The sequence below is a fragment of the Manis pentadactyla genome, chromosome 7 (assembly GCF_030020395.1).
Source record: "Manis pentadactyla isolate mManPen7 chromosome 7, mManPen7.hap1, whole genome shotgun sequence".
NCBI classification, from domain to species: Eukaryota; Metazoa; Chordata; class Mammalia; order Pholidota; family Manidae; genus Manis; species Manis pentadactyla.
Window position 1 is genome coordinate 81,598,267 of NC_080025.1, and position 23,299 is coordinate 81,621,565.

Genomic DNA, 23,299 nt, shown 5'->3' on the forward strand with positions numbered 1-23,299 from the left:
CCTCTGTAGACCATGAATAGAAAGGAAATCCTTAGTGATGAATGGATGCTGATGCCGTCCGGCTCACAGGAACACAGGTCATGTTGGCACGGGCTTTGAAAGAGGGTTTTAAGCCAAATTCAAGAGAGTGTAGATTCCTACGCATTTTAAGAGAGCCAGATGTGTCTCACAAATGGTAGGAGATTGGAACTGGGCTGTTTGCATAAAGCAGGGAACTGGGACCAGGTTGCTAGGCAGTAAAACTGGACCTGAAATAACTCCACCTGACACTGTTGGTGTTTTCCTGTGGGCTGGAGAGGTAGCAATGCAAAAATGGAAATAGTAACCGTATGTTGTATGTGGATGTGGCATCAGGAATAGAGTTCTCCCCACGTGGGACCAAAGCCCCAGTCTTCCTAATTTAAGATCTGCTCTGGAGCTGTGCAACTCTATAGAGGGCTACTCTGAGCAACCATGAAACAACATGACAGGAAAGAGCTCACAAAGAATTCACAAAGAAAACTCCCACAAAAGATGTGATTGCAGGCAAGCATTTTAGGAAACATAAGGAAATCAGTTGCCATAAGAGACAGCAAGATACATTAAGTAGGATCATTCACATCAGAGGAAAAAAGAATAACACAATTCTAATAAAGAACTTAAAAATAAGAATGTTTAAGAATATCAAGTAAAATAGTAAATTGCAATGATAGCAGGAGTAAGAACAGGGAGATTGATACAGGACCATTTGCAAATCTTGTAAATAGGAAAGTTGGTGAAATTTTAAAAACTCTTTGGTGGATTAAATTGATGTAAGCAGAAGAGAGAATTAGTAAATCAAAAGCCTCAATGAGAATTAAAAGTCTGGATAAGCAAATCATCTAGAATATAGAACAAAAAGATAAAGAGGTTGAAAACATGAAAAAGAAGTTAAGAAACATGGAAAATAAACTGAGTTAGGGGTTCACGAAGGAAAGAACAAATAGTAAGCATCAGGGAAGAGAAATTTTTTAAAGGCTCAAAATTTGCTAGACCTGGAGAGTGATGTGAGTCTTCAGACTGAAAAAGCCCCTAGTTCCAAGAAGGATAATAAAGAAGACAAAGAATAAATTTCTACCTTTACGTATAGTGTAATGGAATTGTAGATCAAGGTCACACACCCACTCCCTTGCAATTGGGAATAAAAGCAGATTAGCTACAAAAAATGGCAATCAAATTATCAATATATTTATCAGAAACTGTATACAATGAGGTGTATAGTTAGTATACAATGAGGTGGTGGGGTGTGTACATATTAAAGAAATGAAGCCAAATGAGATACCATTTTCCTTTATGAAAAGATTACATTTTCTATTTTGGAATTATGTTTACTGGAGGGTTGTTAACCCTTCTAGGTGGCCCTCATAAAAAGGACCTAAAACAGCCTTTCATGGTGACTATTCCACTCAAATTTCCCTGCTGGTTCCTGGGAAACTCTCACACATTTTTTCATCTGGGCAGAGTCTAGTTCAACAGTAAATCCCTTATTCTAGCTCAGCATTTTCAGTATCTAGAGTGGGAGTCAGGACGCCAGTCCATCATGTCTCAACTGTGGGGAACATAACATCAGTCTTTCCAAATTGTTCCAGTAAAACTCCTCTCTTCTTCTTTTGAGGCAAGTGAAGTAGTATCCTCTTCTTAGGCCTTGGATTTGATTTTTTCCTACTTACAGCCTAATAAGTTAGTCTTTTACTGTTGCACGGATGCTGGCAAAATGCACGAGACTCCTGGTTTAGAGACATGGACTTGATTATTCACAGCACAGTAAGGATCAAGACTATCAAGTTTGCATTAGTTCTCCTGAACCCCAAGTCCTCTGGGGAGTAATGGGGAGGGCCCAAATGGATGCCTGCACATAGAGTAGATCACATTACAGGAGACACAGAGCTTGGGGAGTCCATTGTTTTTACAATAAGCAATATGCAAATTGGCTCTTTATCCCAGAGTGACATTTCCCAGAGAGAACATAAATAATACTATTATATTGTTGTTTTAATTTTTTTTTTTTTACTATGTCTGATTTTGTTGAAGATATATTGAAAAAGGTGGGTTTCTACTCTTAAATCCTTCAGTGGAAATAAGGAAGAATCATGGGTTTTATTGTGCCAGTAAGCCCTCCTCCCATTAGTAGGATAGTGTTTTTTTGATGAAACCATCTGGAGTAGTAAGTGAAATGATTAGGAATGTTTCATGCATCTAATCTAATAGATTAATAGATATTACTGATGTGGTCTTTTCTTTTTTAAGTAGGAAAAATAATAGTTTCCTTGTAGTTTTACTAAGAGTATGTCTCCTGTGCTAATATTCTGTTAAATTTTGGCATTAAATTTTTTTTTATTATACTATACTAGGGGAAAATAATTGCAATAATATTTACTCTGGACCTAAAAGACAGTAGTCTGAAGAATTTTAACTGTCCCTTTATAATCAAAGGGATTATGTGTTAAACCTTTTGTAAATACATATGTCTATCCAATAAAGTCTCTGATAAATCCATATTAAATTGAATTGTAAATATGTTTCATAATCTTTTCCTTATTTAAAATTGGATCCAATAGGGACAGTTTTTAAGGTCATGCAAACTCTTTATCAGAGAAATAGAGACTTATCAGTAAGTTAATATGTATTCAGTCAATTGCTTCATCAATTTTTGTTCATCTTTATTTCGGTTTCACATCTTGCAGTATCTCCAACATTAAGAAAGGAAGTTACCTTGCAAAGTGGTTGATAATCTAAGCCAACAAGTAGTGACTGGTAGTTATTTGCAGTTGAACATTAATATAGAAAGAAGTTGCAAATTGAAAGCTAAGTGAGTAGGTCTGGCATTTCTTAGCTGTGTCACATTGGTAAAGGTACTTTATTTTTGAGAGTGTGTCCTCATCAGTAAAATAGATGTAATAAATCTGGGATCAAGTAGGTTTGTGAACTAAGTGTTTTTTAAATGTTAGTCTGGTATTGTTAGCATGCTTCTGTTGACAAATATGCCTTATTGGTAGCTGTAAATACACTTCTACATTAAACTTACTTTACATGTGTAAATTGTCCCCAATCTATCTCTCTCTGTGGAAATGAATCTGTGTATGGGAGTCTCTGTCTGTCTGTTTCTGGGTTAGCAGGTTTGTGTGGGTCTGAATGTGGGGCAGGCATCCTGTCTGTGGGCATGTAAGGATTGATGTGCATGTGCTTGCACATGTGTGTGCTCCTTATATGCATATGCAAATGTTTGTTCTTTTGGATATATTCGGGCTGAACGACTAGCAATATAGGGTTTGCCTATTGAGACTTTAAAGAAAAACATGGAAACAACACTGATTATTCATATTTATAGAACGGCAAAAAGGAGTTTTAAATGTTTTGTTTTTAGTGTTGATTAGGTACTATTGTATTTTAAATTCCTTTGAACATTGTCAGGAATATAATATGTAAATTTTGATTTTGTACTGCAGAACCTTTCATGATTTTTTTTGAAGTACTGTTGATATACAATGTTATATTGGTTGCAAGTATATAACACAGTGGTTCAACAGTTACCCACGTTATTAAATCCTCATCCCAACTAATGCACTTACGATATATCTGTCAACATAGGAAGATGTTACAGAATCATTGGCTATATGCTCCATTCTCCCTGTGACTAACTTATGATTGAGAATTTTTGTGCCCTTTTATCCCCCTCACCCACCCATCCCAACCCCTCCCCCATGATAACCACCAGTCACTTCCCAGTGTTGAGACTACTGCTTTTTTTTTTTTCATTTTGTTTTCTTTTGTTTTTATATTCCACAAATAAGTAAAATCATATGGTATTTGTCTTTCTCCACCTGGCTTATTTCACTTAGCTTAATACCCTCTAGGTCCATCCATGTTGTTGCAAATAGCAGGATTTCTGTATTTTTTGTGGCTGAATAATATTTCATTGTGTATATTTACCACATCTTCTTTATCCATTCATCTATTGATAGACACTTTGGTTGCTTCCGTATCTTGGTCATTGTGAATAACACAGCAGTAAACATAGGGGTGCATATATCTTTTCAAATCAGGGATTTTGTTTTCTTTGGGTACATTCCTAGAAACGGAATTACTGGGTCATATAGTAATTCTGCTTTTAGTTTTTTGAGGTACCTCCATACTGCTTTCCACAGCAGTTATACCAATTTACATTCCCACCAACAGTGTAGGAGGGTTCCCATTTCTCCATATACCCGGCAACACTTGGTATTGTCTTTGAGATAGGGGCCATTCTTCCTGGTATGAGATGATATCTCATTGTGGTTTTGATTTGTGTTTCCCTGATGATTAGTAATGTGGAGCCTCTTTTCATGTGCCTGTTACGGCTTTCTGTGTTTGTTCTTTGGAAAAACGTCTGTTCATGTCCTCCACCCATTTTTGAATTTGGGGGTTATCTTGATGCAGGTTATGTGGGGGGTTATTTGGTGTTAAGGTAAATGAGTTCTTTATATATTTTGGATGTTAACCCCTAATCTGATAAATCATTTATGAATATATTTCCCTATATCATAGGTTGCCTTTTTGTTCTGCTGATGGTATCCTTTGCTGTACAGGAACTTTGTAGTTTGATGTAGTCCCACTTGTTCATTTTTGTTTCTCTTGCCCAAGGAGATGTGTCCCGGAAAAAATTGCTCATGCGTATGTTAAACAGGTTTTTGCCTATTTTCTTCTAAGAGTTTTATGGTTTTATGCCTTACATTTAGTTCTCTGATCCATTTCAACTTTTCTTTTGTATATGGAGTTAGTAATCCAGTTTCATTCTCTTACATGTATCTGTTCAGTTTTCCCAACACCAGTTACTGAAGAGACTATCTTTTCTCCATTGTATATTCATGACTCCTTTATTGTATATTAATTGACCATATATGCTTTGGTTTATATCTGGGCTCTCTATTCTGATCCATTGATCTATGGGTCTGTTCTTGTGCCAGTATCATACTGTTTTGATTACTATAGCTTTGTAGTACCTCTTGAAGTCAGGGAGCATAATTCCTCCAGCTTTGTTTTTCTTTCTCAGGATTGCTTGGACTATATAGGGTCTCCTGTGGTTCCATATGATTTTTAGAACTATTTGTTCTAGTTCATTGAAAAATGCCATTGGTATTTTGATAGGGATTACATTGAATTTGTAAACTGCTTTGGGCAGGATGGCCATTTTGAAAATATTAATTCTTCCTGTCCATGAGCATGGGGTAGATTTCCATTTATTGGTGTCTTCTTTAATTTCTCTCTTGAGTATCTTATAGTTTTGAGAATACAGGTCTTTCACCTCATTGTTTAGTTTTCTTCCTAGGTATTTTATTCTTCTTGATGCAATTGTAAATGGAATTGTTTTCCTGATTTCTTTTTTGCTAGTTTGCTATTAGTATGTAGAAATGCAACAGATTTCTGTGTATTAATTTGTATATTAATCTGTATCCTGCAACTTTGCTGAATCCAGTTATTAGTTCTCATACATTTTTGGTGGAGTTGTTAGGGTTTTCTATGTATAGTATCATGTCATCTGCAAATAGTGACAGTTTTACTTCTCCCTTAGCAATTTGGATGCTTTTTATCCCTTTATCTTGTCTAATTGCCATGGCTAGGACTTCCAGTCCTGTGTTGAATAAAAGCAGTAAAAGTGAACATTTTTGTCTTGTACCTGATCTTAGAGGAAAGGCTGCCAGCTTTTCACCATTGAGTATGATGTTGGCTGTGGGTGTATCATATATGGCCTTTATTATGTAGATGTATGTACCCTCTATACCTATTTTATTGAGAGTTTTATCATAAATGGATGTTGAATTTTGTCAGATACTTTTCAGCATCTATTGACATGATCACTTGGTTTTTATCCTTTTTGTTAATGTGGTGTGTCACGTTGATTGATTTACAAATACTGTACCATCCTTGCATCCCTTGAATAAATCCCACTTGATCATGATGGATGATCCTTTTGATATATTTTTTAATTCGGTTTGCTAATTTTTTGTTGAGGATATTTGCATCTATGTTCATCAGGAATATTGATCCAAAATTTTCTTTTTCTGTAGTGTCTTTGCCTGGTTTTGGCATCAGAGTGATGCTGGCCTCATAGAATGAATTTGGAAGTATTCCTTCCCCTCTGCTTTTTGGAATATTTTAAGAAGGATGTGTTTTAGCTCTTCTTTAAATGTTTGGTAGAATTCAGCTGTGAAGCCATCTGGTTGGGACACTTGATCTTTATATGCACTATAGTTTGTCACTTACCTCCTTTTTTTATATAAAAAGGAATAATACCTTGAGATTCATGACTTGTCAAACTATATTTCCAGAAAAATTTGTTGGAGTAATCTTTAGTAATTGTGTTGGTGTTTCTTTTCTTAGTTGAGCTGATGTCAAATTTTCATTCCCATTTTTATTGTCTTCACTTTTTGTAAGATTTCTTTATCTCCTTGTGAGTTATTAACTTGACTCTTTAGGTAAAATAAAATAGTGGTTAAGAGAGCAGACTCAAATTCCATTAACTAAGTTCAAATAATTGTTTCACCAATTAATTGTGTGACTTTTATCAAGATTTTTAACCTATCTACCTCTCAGTTTCCTGACATATAAAATGCGGTAATAATAGTACCTATCTCACTTTTATTGAAAAATGAATGAGACAACACATAAAAGGAGCAGCAGAGTGCTTTTTTCCTGGCTTTAAGCTAGCTCTCTTTCATGTTTAAAGGAGGCTCCTCTGTCCTTTCTTCTCATTTTTTTTTCTTTCAAGGCTTTATTGAGATATAATTGACATACAACATTGTGTAAGTTTATGGCATACAGTGTAATGATTTGATATATATTGTAAAATGACCATAGTAAGGTTGGTTAACACATCCCTCACCACACTAGTTACAGTTTTTTTGTCTTTAGTGAGAACTTTTCTCTTAGCACCTTTCAAATGTACAGTATTGTTAACTATAATCAGCATGCTATACATTACATCCTCAGAACTTACGCATCTTATAACTAGAAGTTTGTGCCCTTTGACCCCCTTCACTCATTTTCTGCCCCCCTTCCCCCTGGCCCTGACAACCACCAATCTGCTCTACTCTCTGTTTCTTCAGGATCTTTTTAGATTCACAAATAAATGATATCATACCATATTTGGTTTTCTTTGTCTGACTGTTTTTCTTTATTTCACTTAGTATAATGCCATCAAGGTCCATTCTTAATTTTTTCTTACAGCCACAGGGTAGCTTGAATACTTGGAAACACAAAGATTCATCTCTAGTTTAGTTTAAAAAGTCCAGTCAGTATAATTTAGTGCTTCCTTCATAAAGGGAGGTTGTGTGGGCATGTCATAGTAATGACTAGGGTGGGTAAGCCCACCAGCATGAGGACCAAGAGCTTCTGTGTATTGCAGTGGGATGTGAGCCTAGAGAGGCTGTCTTAGGTAGAGGTTGGGAGATATGGATGAGGTGATGGGTGTGTGTGTGTGTGTGTGTGTGTGTGTGTGTGTGTGTGTGTGTGTACACATGCACACGTGTTTGTGGGTGGGGTGTTAGAGTTTCCTTCTACCCCTTGTCCCAAAGACACTTTTGTGTCTACTCTCCACAGGTACTAAGATTAGGAAAAAGAGGTTCCTTCAAACGATCCATGGGCTCTTGAGCATCACAGGTAAAGAGAAAGGAAATTTTAAGTAAAGCTATAGACAGTGAAGAGTATTTGTTGTGGTTATATAGGTCTGCTCCTCTTCTGAATGTGGTGTAAATAACACAGGAACCCCCTGTATTCTGAAGCAAAGGAGGATTTATGGTATTCTTGCTTTCATTTCACATAGTTCTGGGTTAAAATTTGTTATGTTCTGAGTATATGTGTGTATTTAGTAAAATGGGCCTCCCTTTTACCCTAATCTCTACTGAATTGCAAACAAGAGCATAACTATATTACATTCCAAAGATAAACGGTATTGTGTGAAAACTATAAGGTTGCATAATATACTTCTATGCAGTATTCCAAGCAAAGTAGGTATGTGCCATGATGTATCCTTTCTGTTTTCAGGGTTTGTTAAAGCTGTTTAGAACCAAAACTTTTCTGGCTTATTTTGATGTCTCAAAGACTTGTAAAAATGGAGTGATCAGAATTGGTCAATTATCAGATTATTTTTGTTTGTTTATTTTTAAAGATGATTTTTAAAGTAAAAGTTCAAATTCCTTGATTAATCTCTGGGACTATGGACTCTTCTATATAAGCTCTTGCTGGTTTAAAAACACCACTAAAACATCATTAATGTTCAGAAAACACTTAATTTTATATCTCTGTCCTAATTAAATGACTTGTATAATTTGAAATCCTGTTTATTTTTTATTGTAGAGAATAATCTGTCCTGACTTATAATGATTACCTACTAATCTTGATTCCTTTTCTCATGAAAATTAATGTTCTCTAGAAGAAAATTATGATCATTTCAACAGAGAGTAAGGAACACAAATATTAACATAGATAATCTTATTTGTATATCTTTGCAAGAATATTGTACGAGACGTCATTTAAGCTACGAAAAGAGCTTTATAAAAATAAAGGAATCCCAGGATCTTAATATAAAAGAAAGGATATAAATTATTTCTTTGTTTAGGTGCTTTATTTACTTCTATGCTGTTTCCCTACTACTTACTACAGGTAAAAAATGTTTTCCCAGCAATTTCCCCTTGGCCCTTTATATTACAGGTTTTAATAGCAACTATGTATTTTGCTTTTCATTGCCATGGTTATTAGAGGTTAGCATTTAACTACTATTAAAATACATTGTGTTTTTGCTTTATCTCTTTGAGGAAACCAATATATTTTACAGACTACTTTCTACTTACACTTTTCCTAGTAGGTAACATAAAATGGCTCACTGTTGGTGGTGTTGAAGGAACGCTTAGGTGATGTCATCTTTTGTACAAGGAAAATAATACCAATAGTAAATAACTTTCCCCAAATTGCTAATGATTCCCTTTAAAATGCTCAGGAATATTTTACTCCTGGACTAGCACACTTTAAAGAATATTACATATACATCACCTAAAATATATTAGTAGTTTAATGAATTCCAAGCCATGTAGTAGTAATAACTTTTCTCTTAAGCCTGGCAGTGTTACCATTCCATTTAGGAGAATACACCCTAAGTCATATTTGTTTTAAAAGTTATGTAACTATAGCCAAGTATCTGTCAACAGATAACTGGAAAAAGATGATGTATATATATGCAAAGGAATATTATTCAGTCACGAGAAAGATAGGAATCTTGCCATTTGTGACAACATGGATGAAACTTGAGGGCTTTTGCTAAGTGAAATAAGTTGGACACAGAAAGGCAAATACCGTACAGTATCACTTGTTTGTGGGATCTAAAAAAATGCATAGAAGCAGAGAGTAGAGTGGTAGTTACGAGGGATTATGTCAGAAGGAAATGGGTCAAAGGACATGTACTTTCGGTTATAAGATGAATGAGTTCTGAGTATCTAATATATAGCATTTTGGTTAAAGTTAATTATACTATAATAATAATAATAATAATAATTATTATTATTATTATTATTAAAAGATGCTAAGATAATAAATCTCAGATGTTCTCACCACAAAAAAGAGATGGTAATTATGTGACCAGATGGAGGTATTAGTGCTGTGGTGGTATCATTTTGCAATACATAAATGTACCAAACCAACATGTACCCTTAAACTAGTAGAATATTGTATGTCAATTATGGCTTAGTAAAATAGTTGTGTGACTAAAGATTATAGTAAAATATTAAATGCTGACAAGTTACTAATACTGGTTGCTTTGACTTTCCTCACCACCATAGGATATACAGTTTTAAAGTACTTAACAGTTGATAAATCAGACTAATTTGTTTATGTAACATGGAAATTCAGAAACTAACATGAACTCTATATTAAGAGATTAGGTTTAACTTTGATCAATAAATGCATGAAATACTAGCTTTTAACCTTACCAAAAGTGTTTAAAGAGGAAGATATTCCTGGTGTTACAAGGTAAAATCTGAAAAAATTCTGGGGTAATCGTAGTCTACATATTTATCAACAATACTATTTAAATTACACAAGTGAAGCATTTTTGGCATATATTTTTTTATTGAGGTATAGTTAACATACAATATTAGTTTCAAGCATATAGCATAGTAATTTGGCATTTACATGTAACTACAAAATGCTCACCATGGTAAGTCTAGTTATCATCTATAGTATACTGACCATATATGATAACCATATATAATTATTACAGTATTAGTTTTGTATTCCCTATGCTGTACTTTACAACCCTATGACTTATTTATTTTATAACTGGAAGTTTGGACCTCTTATTTTCCATAGTTTTAATCATAAAAACTTACAAGAATAAGTCATTGTAGGAAATATGACTTGAAACCTTTGAGAAAAATGTATTTATCAATATTCAGAAATTAAAGAAATAAGTACTTAAAAACTGGTGTTCACTTTTGTTCTCTTTTTGTTTCTCCTCCTCTCTCCCCGAAGCAGATCGCCAAACTGAGGCAGCAACTACAGCGCAGTAAGCAGAGTGGTCGGCTTGGTAAGGAGAAGGACCGGCACTCACCTCTCCACGGCAACCACATAGCAATCAGTCACGTGCAGGTGGGCTACCTTCTTGTTCACGTGGGCGTGATTCCTCTTAAGGGGTTTATTATTAAGGAAGAATCCATCATTTTAGGATTAAAAAATTCATCTAAATCCCTATCTCTACTAAATCACTACTGTTTATTAAATTATTGTTAAGCTTTTTGTTTTTTGGGTTTTGTTTTAGCCATATATAGGATCTTCTTTTAATAACAGATGTAACAGAGTGTAGTGGTCTCATAGATGACTGAAACTGGCCTGTGCTGAAGTCCTAGTTCATTTACTTATTGAACAACTATGAGCCTTATCTCATTTAATCTTCCTAACAGCACTTTAACCCATCTATCTCTGTATCTCTTTATATTATATTTTACCACTATTTACATGTGAATATATTGAGGATTAGAGTTGTGTTGGGGTTTTTTTTTCCCCTGAAAACATCTGCTAATATATCCCATAGAACAAAATTTGGAAAATGCTGTTCTGACCAAATTTACCTAATTAAAATTACTGTTATAAATTTTAGTAAATCAAATATAGTAGTAGAGAAGACAGGCAAGTAGTGTATCAAAACAAATTCAATCTGGGGATATTTCACAAATGTAAGGATGGTTTAGCATTAGGAAATATATTAGTTTAGTTCATGCATTACAAGGTCAAAGTAGATGCTGAATGACACTTGATAAAAGCTCAGTATCTGTGTGTGATAAAAACTTATTTAACTAAAAATAGAATACTTCCTAATGTGACTAACTGAAAATGTGGTACAATCCTAACAATAAAATACTGGAAGTATTTCTGTTAAAATACAAATCAAGTTACAAATGTCTGCAATTACTGATATTATTTACTAGTAGTTTAGAGGCTGTAGACAGAGCAGTAGTAAGAAAAAGAAATAACTTATCACAATTTGCATGTTATATATTTAGAAAAGCAAAGTGAATGAACTAAGCTATTACAGTTAATGATAGGATAACTAAAATAGAAAACACTAACAATACCATGGTTGATGAGGAGGTGGATCAGCAGAACAGCTACATATTGCTGGTGGGAACACAAACTGGTATAGCCACTTTGGAAAATAGCTTCACATGTTCTTTGACAGTTAAACATACAGTGACCATACAGCCCCAAAATTCCACCTTTTGATAGCTACCTCAAGAAATAAAAACATATGTCCACACAAAGACTTGGACATCAGTGTTCATCATTATTCTTAAGAGTCAAAGAATGGAATCAAACATACCACCAACTGGTGAATGGATAAAACATTTCATACATCCATACAGTACTATTCAGCAGTATAAAGGAACTACTAGTACTTAGAGCATAGTTGATGCTAAGTAAAAAAGGTTAAGAGTAAAAGGTTTCATACTGTGTGATTTGTTACATTAAACTCTTGAAAAGGCAGAATTCTAGAGACAAAGTTCTAGGGGTAAGAACTAGCTGTAGAGAAATCCAAGGGAATTTTTTGGGCTGACAGAAGGTTCTAAAATGTGATTATACTGATAATTGGAAGACTATATATAGTTACAAAGCTCAACGAACTTCATACTTAAAATGGGAATATTTTATTGTATACAGGTTTATAGTTTATGAAAGTGTAAAACAAACATGCAGTTGACAAGCAAGCTTCGGACATTTCAAGTGAAAATTCACATTATGTCTTCCTTTTTTTCTTAATCTGGTAGAATTAATATATTATTCTTACTCTGTTTATTTCAAGCACCTTTACTGTAAGAGATCAATGCATGTATAGTAGATCTCTTGACTTGTTGACCTAACAAAGAGGACTTATACACTTGTTTCCAATTTACACTAAATTTTTTGGTATTTGTGGTTATGTGTAAAAATAATTATCTTTTGCTATACATACTGAAATACTTAAGGTGAAGTCCCAGATGTGCTTTAAAGTCTTCCAAGAACAAAAAAAATGGATGTTTAGCTCAAACAAGATTAGCTTGTTGATAATTTTTTAAGTTGGATGATGTGCACCTGATCCATTATGCTATTCAGTTTAATTATGTTTATGATTACAACTTTTCATAATTAAAAGAAAAAACTGAGTACCTAATGAAATGATTAGATAAAATAAAACCATATTAAAATAAGTAATTTTCTCTTATTCTAGTAAAAGTAATCTATGGTACCCTGTACTCACAACCCTTTTTCCCATACCAACCAATTCTCCAACTCTCTAGATACCAACTGAGTGTCCTACAATTTAATTATAGTACTGACTACCTGGAGTTAGCACAGAGTCCTCAGGTTAAGGGCTGAGCTCCCTCTTCAGAGACCAGTCCCATTCCCAAGTTGTCATCTGTATTTTGGACCAACTGGCTATACACACAACTAAGTGAAATAATTTGCTTCTTCACTTCCTTCTTCAAATCCAGTAATTTGCTGTAATGGCTCACAAAACTCAGGGGAAGACATTTACTATTTCATTATATATAAAGCATTCAGTAAAGGGTACAGATGAACAGCCAGGGAAAGAGGAACACAGGATGAGGTGTAGAAAGGTCCCAAGTGCAAGGGCTTCTGTCCCTATGGAATTGGGTATGCCATTCTTCTGGCATGTGGGCATGTGTTCCCCAACCTAGACACTCTCTGAACCCATAGTTTAGGGATTTTTATGGAGGCTTCATCACATAGCCATGGTCAGTTATTAATTCAGTCTCCTGTCCCTCTCCCCTCTCCCAGAGGATGGGGTGCAGGGCTAAAAGTTCCAAGCTTCTAATCATGACTAACACCAATCCTGAAGGTATCCAGGATCCCATAAAGAAAATTACCTCATTAAAACAAGATTCTTACTTCTATAACCCAGAAAATTCCAGGGGATTTAGGAGCTCTATGTTAGGATCTGGGGTCAGAAACTAAATATTGGTACAAAAGATGCTCCAGTAACCCTCTAACTCAGGGAATTACAGGAATTTTAGGAACTTTGTGTCAGGAACCAGGAACAGAAGCCAAATTTATATGTCTTATTATGTCACAATTAGTAATAACAAGTTAATATATATAATGAAGTATATAAAATGCATAGAACAAGTCCTAAAAGAAATATGCAAACTGTCAGACTTTGTTGAGGGTGTGATACATAAACTAGAGACATAAAAGGGAAGTCTTTACACATTCATGCATAGGAGGACTTCATATTCTCCATACGGAAATTTACCTGAAGTTGATGTACAGATTGAGTTCCAATGGATATTTGAAAGGAATTGTTACTTGAAAAGTTGTTTCAAATGTCATATAGAAAAGTAATGCCACTAATAGAAAAGAAAATTTGAGAGGCTTTCCCTGCAAGATAGCAAAATTACTATAAAATTGCAGCGTTTAAAGTAAACCTCTATATAAGGATTATCAGATAACAGCCCAAGGAAATCAAATACAGATTCCATAAAGAAATGTTGGAGCAGTTTTATTACTATGTGGGGAAAAAATACTACCTCACACCATATACAAAAATGAATCACAGTAGGTTAAGTATTTAAACACGAAAAAACATAAAAGTACTGAAAAGTATTTGATACTAAATTAAACAGCAAATATATGACAAAGAACTGCAACTTCAATATAGAAAAAGTTTTTGCATCAATAAGAGACAAAGGACATCAACAGTTAACAATTCACACATGGCAGGAATACAGTATAGGAAATATTCCAATGCTAATCAACGATTAACAGTCTACCTTATGAACCATATATATTGACTTTTATCATTCAGAATAAGATGGAGATCACATGTTGTTTTTATTTTTATCCCGTTCCATCATTATTTTTATTTCTCTTCCGTTGTGTAAGTTGCTTAAGCATCAAAAGGATCATCTTACACTTTTTGTTCTCCCCCAACCCTCCACTCTTTGACAGCTATAAGAGGTGGTTAATTTTTTAGAATTCCTCCAAAGGACCTGTAAAAACAACTTCAAAGAGTCATTGAACTAATATGATATTGTTGCCACTTTATTTACCAATTCAAAAGGTTTTCTTAAATGGTTGACAAAATGGAAATGAAAAATACTAGAAGGTAATTGTCACATAACGAGAAACAGATCTTTTAAACATATACATAGAGCTGCACTGTAGAATCACGTGATACACATAACAAATGATTTCAATTATGCTTTCTCAGTAAAAACAGAAAAGGAAAACAAATAGTGCATAAGATTATAAAAGTGTAAACGGTTACCTTTACACTTACAAAAAGGATTATTTTCACTATACTTCTTACCATACTTCCTTACATTAGAACCTAAATTTTGTATCTGAATTTATATTTATTTGAAATTTCAAAATAACTCTGCTCTGTGAGTTTCTATTTTCAGATTTACTATGTTCTTTAGTTCTTGATTTCTTGATTTCTTTGACCACAAATAATTTAATGCCACCTTATCTTCTGTTTTGTAGGCTCCTGGATCAAGATCAGTCCCTGTACCACTGTCAAATATATCAGTGCCAAAATCATCTGTTTCACGTGTGCCCTGCAATGTAGAAGGAATAAGTCCTGAATTAGAAAAGGTATTCATTAAAGAAAATAATGGGAAGGAGGAAGTGTCCAAGGTAAGATTACATCGGATGTTTGAAATCTTTTTTTTTTTTATTATGGTGAACTGTCTTAAAAAGTCCTTTTTTGGTATCAGCTTTATTAGCTATAATTCACATACCATACAGCTTACCCATCTAAAGTGTACAGTGCAGTGGTTCTTGGCATATTCACAGCTGTGCAACCATCACCACGTTCAATTTTGCATCATTTTCATCACCCCAAAAGAAACTGCATACCCTTTAGCAGTCCTCCCTCATTTCTCTGTAATGCCCCCAACCCAGACAACCACTAATCTACTTTCTTTGTCTATGTATTTGCCTATTATAGACATTTCATATAAGTGGAATCATACACCATGTGGCCTTTTTTTGTAACTGGCTTATTTCACTTACCATAGTGCTTTTAAAGTTCATCCACGTTGTAACATGTATCAGTACTTCATTCCTTTTAGTTACAAAATAAGACTCTACTGTGTGGATTGTATTTACCCAGTTATCAGTTGATGAAATATATAGATATTCTACTTTTTGGCTATTAAAAATAATGCTGCTGTGAAATCTCATGTGAAAATAGTGTTCATTTCTTTTGGGTATATACCTAGGAGTGAAATTGCTGGTTTAGTATAACTCTTTGTTTAACCTTTTGAAAGACTGCCAGATTGTTCTTTAATGTGGCTGCACTGCACCATCTTACATTCCCACAGTAATGAATGAAGGTTCCAATTTCCATCTTCACCACCATTTTTAATCTTTTTTATTATAGCCATCCTAGTGGGTGGTTTGAAGTGGTATATCATCATGGTGCTGATAGGTGTTTTCTGATGACTAATGATGTTAAGCAGGTTTTCATGTGCTATTGGCCATTGGTATATCTTCTTTGAGAAATTGTCTATTTAGGTCCTTTGCCCATATTAAAATCGGTCATTTGTCTTTTTATTATTAATTATAAAAGTTATTTATAAACTCCTTTATTTTCTAGATAAAATTCTTACCAGATACGTGATTTGAAATTACTTCCCATTCTGTGGGTTGTCTTTTCACTTACTTGATGGTATCCTTTGAAGCACAATATTTTAATTTTGATCGTCTGATGTATTTTTTTTTCTTTTGGTATTTGTAGTTTGGGTGTCACTTTTTTTTTTTTATTCTTGGGCACTTTTTTTTTTTTAATTTTGGTATCATTAATCTATAATTACATGAAGAACATTATGTTTACCAGGCTCCCCCCTTCACCAAGACCCCCACCACAAACCCCATTATGGTCACTGTCCATCAGTGTAGTAAGATGCTATGGAATCACTACTTGTCTTCTCTGTGTTGTATGGCCCTCCCCATGCCCCCCCCCCACATTATACATGCTAATCGTAATGCTCCCTTTCTTTTTCCCTGCCCTTATCCCTCCCTTCCCACCCATCCTTCCCAGTCTCTTTCCCTTTGGTAGCTGTTAGTCCATTCTTGGGTTCTGTGATTCTGCTGCTGTTTTGTTCCTTCAGTTTTTCTTTGTTCTTATACTCCACATATGAGTGAAATCATTTGGTACTTGTCTTTCTCCGCCTGGCTTATTTCACTGAGCATAATATCATCTAGCTCCATCCATGTTGTTGCAAATTTTGGTATCATATTTAAGAAACTATTGCCTAAATCTAAGGTCACAGTACTTTATTCTTGCATTTTCTTCTAAGAGTTTTACAGTTTTAGCTTTATCTTATATTTAGGTCATTGACCCATTTTGAATTTTATAAATTACCTTTGTCCCAGAAAAGAAATCTGGACACTACTACATGTGAACCTATACTTTACTACATTTTAAAGGTATACTCAACAAATAAAACCATCAAGTCATCTTTGGCTTAATTATTTCTCTAACGGTTTTTTGGGATTAAAAGATGATTTAATTTTATGTCAAGTGTGTATCTGATTCCTTCATATAAGGTATAGGTTTTAAAACTGATTGAGACCTAATCTTAAAATATAAACAAATATAAATACTTTAACATTTATAAAAATAAAAAATTATAAACTTTCTTTCAAATCTCAGTATTGCTTAGCAGATAAGAACATTATTCATAGTCTTGTATATCTTTCCTCATACATGTTTGTGTATGCTGATAATAGTGAATCACTGTATGAATGTACCATAATTTAGAAGTTCCCTGTTGATGGGCATTTAGATTGCTTTCAGTTTTTCTCATCACAAGCCGTGCTTTAGAAAATATTGTATACTCTTACTGACAATTTCCTGGAAATGAAATCACTGAATCAAAATATTTGTATATTTTAAGTTTTGATAAATATTGGAAAAGTTACTTTCCCCCAAAAGGTTGTGCCATTTACTCTCCCTAGACATTTCACATTAAACTTTTACTTTGTATTATTTTCCCATAAAGGAATCCTTTATGGGAAAATAATTAATAATAAGAAATTATGCTATGTCTTAGCTATTTACATTCAGGTGTTTCCTTTATACATTAGGTAACATTTAAGAACACTGATGTAAGGAAATGTAATTTGTCTGACTTTTTGAAGATGAGATAGTCAGTCACATATTTGCTCATTCCTTAACTCAAAAGCAAAACTATACTAGAATTTAAAACTTACTAACATAGTTCTGCTTTTAAATAAATCATATTTCAATTCCATAGTAGCCATTTCAGAATTATTCTGGGATAACCTGCACACACATAATTAAAATATTAATTTTTAGAATTTTTAGATTTAAGCTTAAATATGCCTCAAACTTTTAATAAATAAAAATGTCACCATCAGTGATTCTTCCAGTAGCTAAAAAAATTGTCCTGTTAAGTTTATTGATGTACTAATAAGCCTTTAATATTTCCCACTCTTCTTTTGTATAAATGTATAGGTTTTTCAAATCTGTTTATACTGTAATTCTTCTATCATCCCTCCCCCCAAAAAACAAAATTTGGTTAAAAATTGACTGTATTATCCAGTTATAGATTAGGAAATAGGAATACAGAAAGCTTGTGTTTAAGTAGGACATAAATGAAAGATAAATTAAATTCTTTAACATTTTTTAGGTGCAAATTAGTATTTTATTCTTTTACCAATTACCAATATTGAGCCTTTTATTAAAGTAACATTTTCCTTGACTTAAATATCTAAGTTTTGAGAAATATCTCTCTCATGAGGGGCCCTCAGGTATATCTTCTAAAAATGATCTTTATGGGTTAGTCTGAGAACCTCACGTCTTATACTGTCATACAGTTTTGTCCCAAAATAATGCAACAATATTCCTTGTTCATTCTAAGGTTTAGTGCAGAGTGGGAATTAAAATCTAAATAAAAGTAAATGAAAAAAATGTATTTTAATTGTAAAGGAACATTTTCTTAGCATTTGATCAGGTTCATTAATAATCCTTTGGGAATGTTTCTTTCCTAAATTGGAAAGTTTTACTTTTTTTATTTATTTACAAATGAACTAATATTTACATAATTGAATATCCTCTTTCCAATAGAATAATAATTGTCAAGTTGTGAAGCTAGGATAGTTTTGGTTTAACAGCATTGCAGAGATAAATGAAGTTTTTTATTTCAGCACTTAAAGGTTTCATACTTCACTTAGCTTGTTAAAGGAAAAATCAATATATTTTGAATCTTGCCTAATTTTATCTTAATCATTTTCAAACCCTGACAGTGTTTCTCAAAATTCTGAAATAAAACTCAGAATAAGAGCAGTAAGTAGTGAAAATAAGTTGTAAATAAACTAAAAGTATATTGGTTCTTTTTACTAGTACTGAAATCTTGTCTGTATTAAAAACAAAAAATATTTTAAGTGATAAGTATATAAAATTTGTTGACCTTGCTTTTTGTTAGCACATAGATGAGGAAAATGGAGTAAGATCTGTCTTAACAGCAGAAGCAAAGTAGGAGTCCACTGCAGCAGAAGCTCTGATGCCATTTAATTAGCCGTGTCACCAGTGCTCCAAACTATGGGTTCTTTATTTGTAAAGACATTGGACTAATGAGCTCTATGGTCTTCTCAGGTCCAAAATATATGATTCTATGATTATAGTTTCATTTCTATTTCTTTTGCCGCTCAGAATAATGCATTAGAACCAAGTAAAATTATGTATTGTCCTACTCAGTTGGATACCAGATTGGTAAAATTGTTCTGAATTATGTTGATATTTTCCATTGACTACTAATAGAATAAACTTATTTACTAGAAATTTTGGGTGATTTGCAAAGGAAATAGAAAACTTGGGTCTGGTCCTGGCCTCTAAAAAAATTAAGATAAGAAAGAATGAACAAAACAAAAAAAATCCATACATATGAGATTTTAGTTTTCTTACTAGCAAGTCAAAGTGATTTCTTGAGCAGTTCAATTAATTCATTCAGCAAACATTAATTAAATGTCTGCTATGTGCTGGACACAATGCTTGCCATTAGGGATACAGCACTTTAACAAAGCTCCTGACCCTGAGGGGATTTATGGGACGTGCTCACCTACAAATACATAGGGGGAGCTATGGAATTTCTTGATGGTTTATCCTTATTGTTTTGAAACACTACTTTGGGATTAACTTAAGATGCAGGATTGGCATCTTTAGTCTCTGAAGAGTCAGTTATGGATGTGACAGTAGTGGACCAGGAAATCAAAGGAAATGCCATGTGTTTTCCCTGTGAATGGAGCGTAAGTACCATCGTTCACCTGTTTGGTGGCTATTCCTCTTGCAGCCTTTGGATATACCAGATGGCCGGAGAGCTCCCCTCCCTGCTCACCACCGTAGCAGCAGTACGCGCAGCGTGGACACCCAGACGCCCTCGGTGCAGGAGCTCAGCAGCAGCTGCAGCAGTCACTCGCCCTGCGTCTCCCCCTTCTGTCCTCCGGGGTCCCAGGACGGGAGCCCTTGCTCAACAGAGGATTTACTCTACGATCGTGATAAAGGTGAGTGTGAGATCATCCACTGAGATGGCGGGTTTGTTACAGGGCCTTGCTCATTATACTTGCTTTGTCTTAGACCATTGCATCGCTTTTCTTCTGTCGGGTGGTGGGGCTGTAAAGGACTGGTTAGTCTAGGTTTGTTCGTTCATCGGTTTCACATACCCCCTTCTTTGTGACTCTCTCAAACATCTTCCATAAATGTGTCAGAGAAGCACAGCGCATGGCTCTTAACAGCTAATGAAAGCTATAAAATGGAGTGTGTATAGCTTAGCTTCACATTGTTTAAACATGGTTTTTCCTTGGCATTGCCCAGAGCTAATGATAATTGAGGTACAGTTTATATTTCTTGTGCCTGAAGTTAGATTTCATAATGAAATTGATTTGGGAGGAAGTAATTTCTAAAAATTCTGTTGGAAGAATGAGTATATTTTTAACCAGGTAGATAGGTTTAATAAGTACCTGCAGGATATCAGGGGTATGTTATGGCACACAGATGGATTATTAACCAACTCCAATAAAAGGCAAAACCTCTGAGATGCTGTGTGGCCTCTCAGGCCCAAACTGTCTGCAATGCTCTCTGGTCCTTGCTTTAGGCACTTGGTGACTGCCACTCACTCTTTTTCTTCAGACCCAGACACAGAAGGAACAAAGACTACCCAGCTCCCACCTTACTAGCTATGTTCAGAGAAACATTGACCTTATTTTATAACGCAGTTACTGCTTTTCACCATAGAGACGTAGATCATAGGTAACAAAAATTTAAAAACAGAAGTTAAAATTTACAGCATCTTACAGGATTTTTGTGGTTGACCCCCATTCCCCTTAACTTGTTTTATTTTTGAGATATTACTAATGTAAAGTGCCCAGATCTTCAGTGCTTAGCCCAGTGTATTTTTACAAATGTATTCATGAAATTACTACCTAGATTAAGATATAGAACATTTTTAGCATCATAGAAGACTCCTTCGGCCCCCTTCCCAGACAGTATCCTTCCCCTTTGTGCCTGGAAGTGACTGCTGTCCTGACTGACCCCTGTGACTTGGTTTGTCCATGTTACCATCTTTCACAGGGATGGGACAGTAGTGCGTTCTTGCATGTCCGGCTTCCTTCACTCGTCATTATGCCTGACTCTGTGCTGAGATGTTAAATGGAAGCTACCTTGGACTTTGTCCTCTGCTTTTATTTCTGTGGTGTATCTCAACAGTTCTGTTTTTTTTTTTCAGCCTTTCATTATTGAAGGCCTTGTGAACTCCCTCCCTCCATTAAGGATGCATTGAAGGCAGTACCTTAGGGGCATCTCTGCTTCAAGTGGGTAGTTCCATTTCATGGAATGTCAGACTAGGAAACTGTCTCATTGAGGCATCCTATCAGAGCAAACACCTTTTAATCACTTCCCCACAATGTTTTTATTGTGGATGTTGCACAGTAAAACAAACAAGAAAACAACTTTGCTTCTAGTAGGAGTGTTTGTTTTAAAGGTAAATGGTAATGTTAAATAATAGTAATTTGCTTTAGGCTACACAGGTGGTAAATGGCAAAGGGTAAATGGCTACTGTTATACCAGTAGAAGAGATCTGTGCAATTCTAGGTGACCAGTTTTGCTACTTTTTAGCACCTGTAGTTGCATTAAAGTGAAAAGTAAAAATAAAATGATAGGCTAGACAATTACTTCTGGAGTTTTTGTTTTCTTCTTTATAAATTTATCACTGTGGATAACAGAGATGCTGAAAGGTTTTAGGAAGGTGATAGATGAGTTCTGTGTTAGGCAACTAGTTGTGAGATTGCCTTCAGGGCCTTTGAGTGACTATACTTGATGAGGCAGAAATATGTGGTTTCTGCAGTTCAGAAGAGGTGCTCACGTAGATCCTAAGCTTCAAATGTGTATATTCTTCATATCTCTTTTTCTCAAAGATCTATAATCTATTTTATTATGAGGTGGTATATTCATGTCATGAAAATGACCTTGCAGAAGACAAAACACCAAAATTAAGAGCCACACTGACTTTGACACACAGGAATGGATTTGAGTCCTATAAAGTTTTGATTATAAAACTTGCATTAGTATCTCAAGGATTCAACAAATGGTAGCTGCTGCTATAAAAAGAATCATCATAATTAGTACTTATTAGCTCCACAGTGCCTTCAGGAAATATACAGACTATTTGCTTTTACTTTACAACTTAACTAAAACCTCCCTCTCTGGCCTAATTTCTGCCGATTATCTAGTAATCTGATTTTTTTTTCAGTTTTATTGAGATAAGATTGACAGATAACATATGTAAGTTTAATGTACAATGTAATGATTTCATACATATATAAAGTGAAGTATTTACCACAGTAAGGTTAACACATCCCTCACCTCACATGATTTCCATTTTGTGGTTGTTATGGTGAGCACATTAAGGCTCTACTCTCTGTTACGAAAGTCATAACAACTTACAAGTATACAGTACAGCATTGTTAAAAGTCAGTATGCTATACCTGGCTCCCCAGAACTTTACTTATCTGTATGTAACTGAAAGTTTGTACCCTTTGACCAACATCTCCCCATTTCTTCAGCCCCTGGCCACCACCATCCTTCTGTTTCTGTGAATTTGATGATTTTAAGATTCCACATGTAAGTGAGATCATACAGTATTTTTCTCTGACTTACTTCACTTGGCATAATACCTCAAGGGCCATCCATGTTTTAAATGGAAAGATTTCCTTCTTATTTATGGCTGAATAATACTCGTTGTTTTTTATCCATTTATGTCTTTCCTTTCTTCTGTTCCTTTTGTTTTGGGGCTCTTTTTTTTTAATGTAAAATGAAAACATTGGCCCAGAGCATCTCTTGAGTCCAATAGTTTTTTCCCAAATAGTTAAAAAATTTTCTTAGTAAACCAGGATGATAATACCTGCCTCATATTATTTTGGGGGTTAAATAAGATATTTTAGCAAAGTACTCAGCATACCCTGGGTACATAGTAAATACTCAATAAATGGTGTTGGGTGTGGCTAATAGTGATTTTTTTTTTTTTAATCTCTGTTCAAGTTACAGAGATCTCATTTAAGACATTTTTCTGTTTTCTACAAGTCTTCTTGTTTGGGAATTAGACCCCTGACATGAATTTCTTAACATATGTACCACATTTAGCTTTGAGGCATTACTTTGTGATTAAGATCAAGTTGATGTTACTGTTCCCTGGGAAAATATGTAACCACCGATTCAATGTGAAGTTTCTAGTTCCCA

The 23,299-nt window shown here is 34.5% G+C and overlaps 1 protein-coding gene across 1 annotated transcript in view; it reads left to right on the plus strand.

Annotated features, from left to right (window-relative positions):
• Window positions 1-23,299, plus strand: part of GLCCI1 (glucocorticoid induced 1) — a 109,454-nt gene that overhangs the window by 72,011 nt on the left and 14,144 nt on the right. Inside the window, exons 4-6 of the mRNA XM_036894518.2 lie at window positions 10,519-10,632; window positions 15,025-15,177; window positions 19,860-20,070. Of these exons, the coding sequence (XP_036750413.1) occupies window positions 10,519-10,632; window positions 15,025-15,177; window positions 19,860-20,070 (478 nt within the window). The remainder of the gene's footprint in view (window positions 1-10,518; window positions 10,633-15,024; window positions 15,178-19,859; window positions 20,071-23,299) is intronic.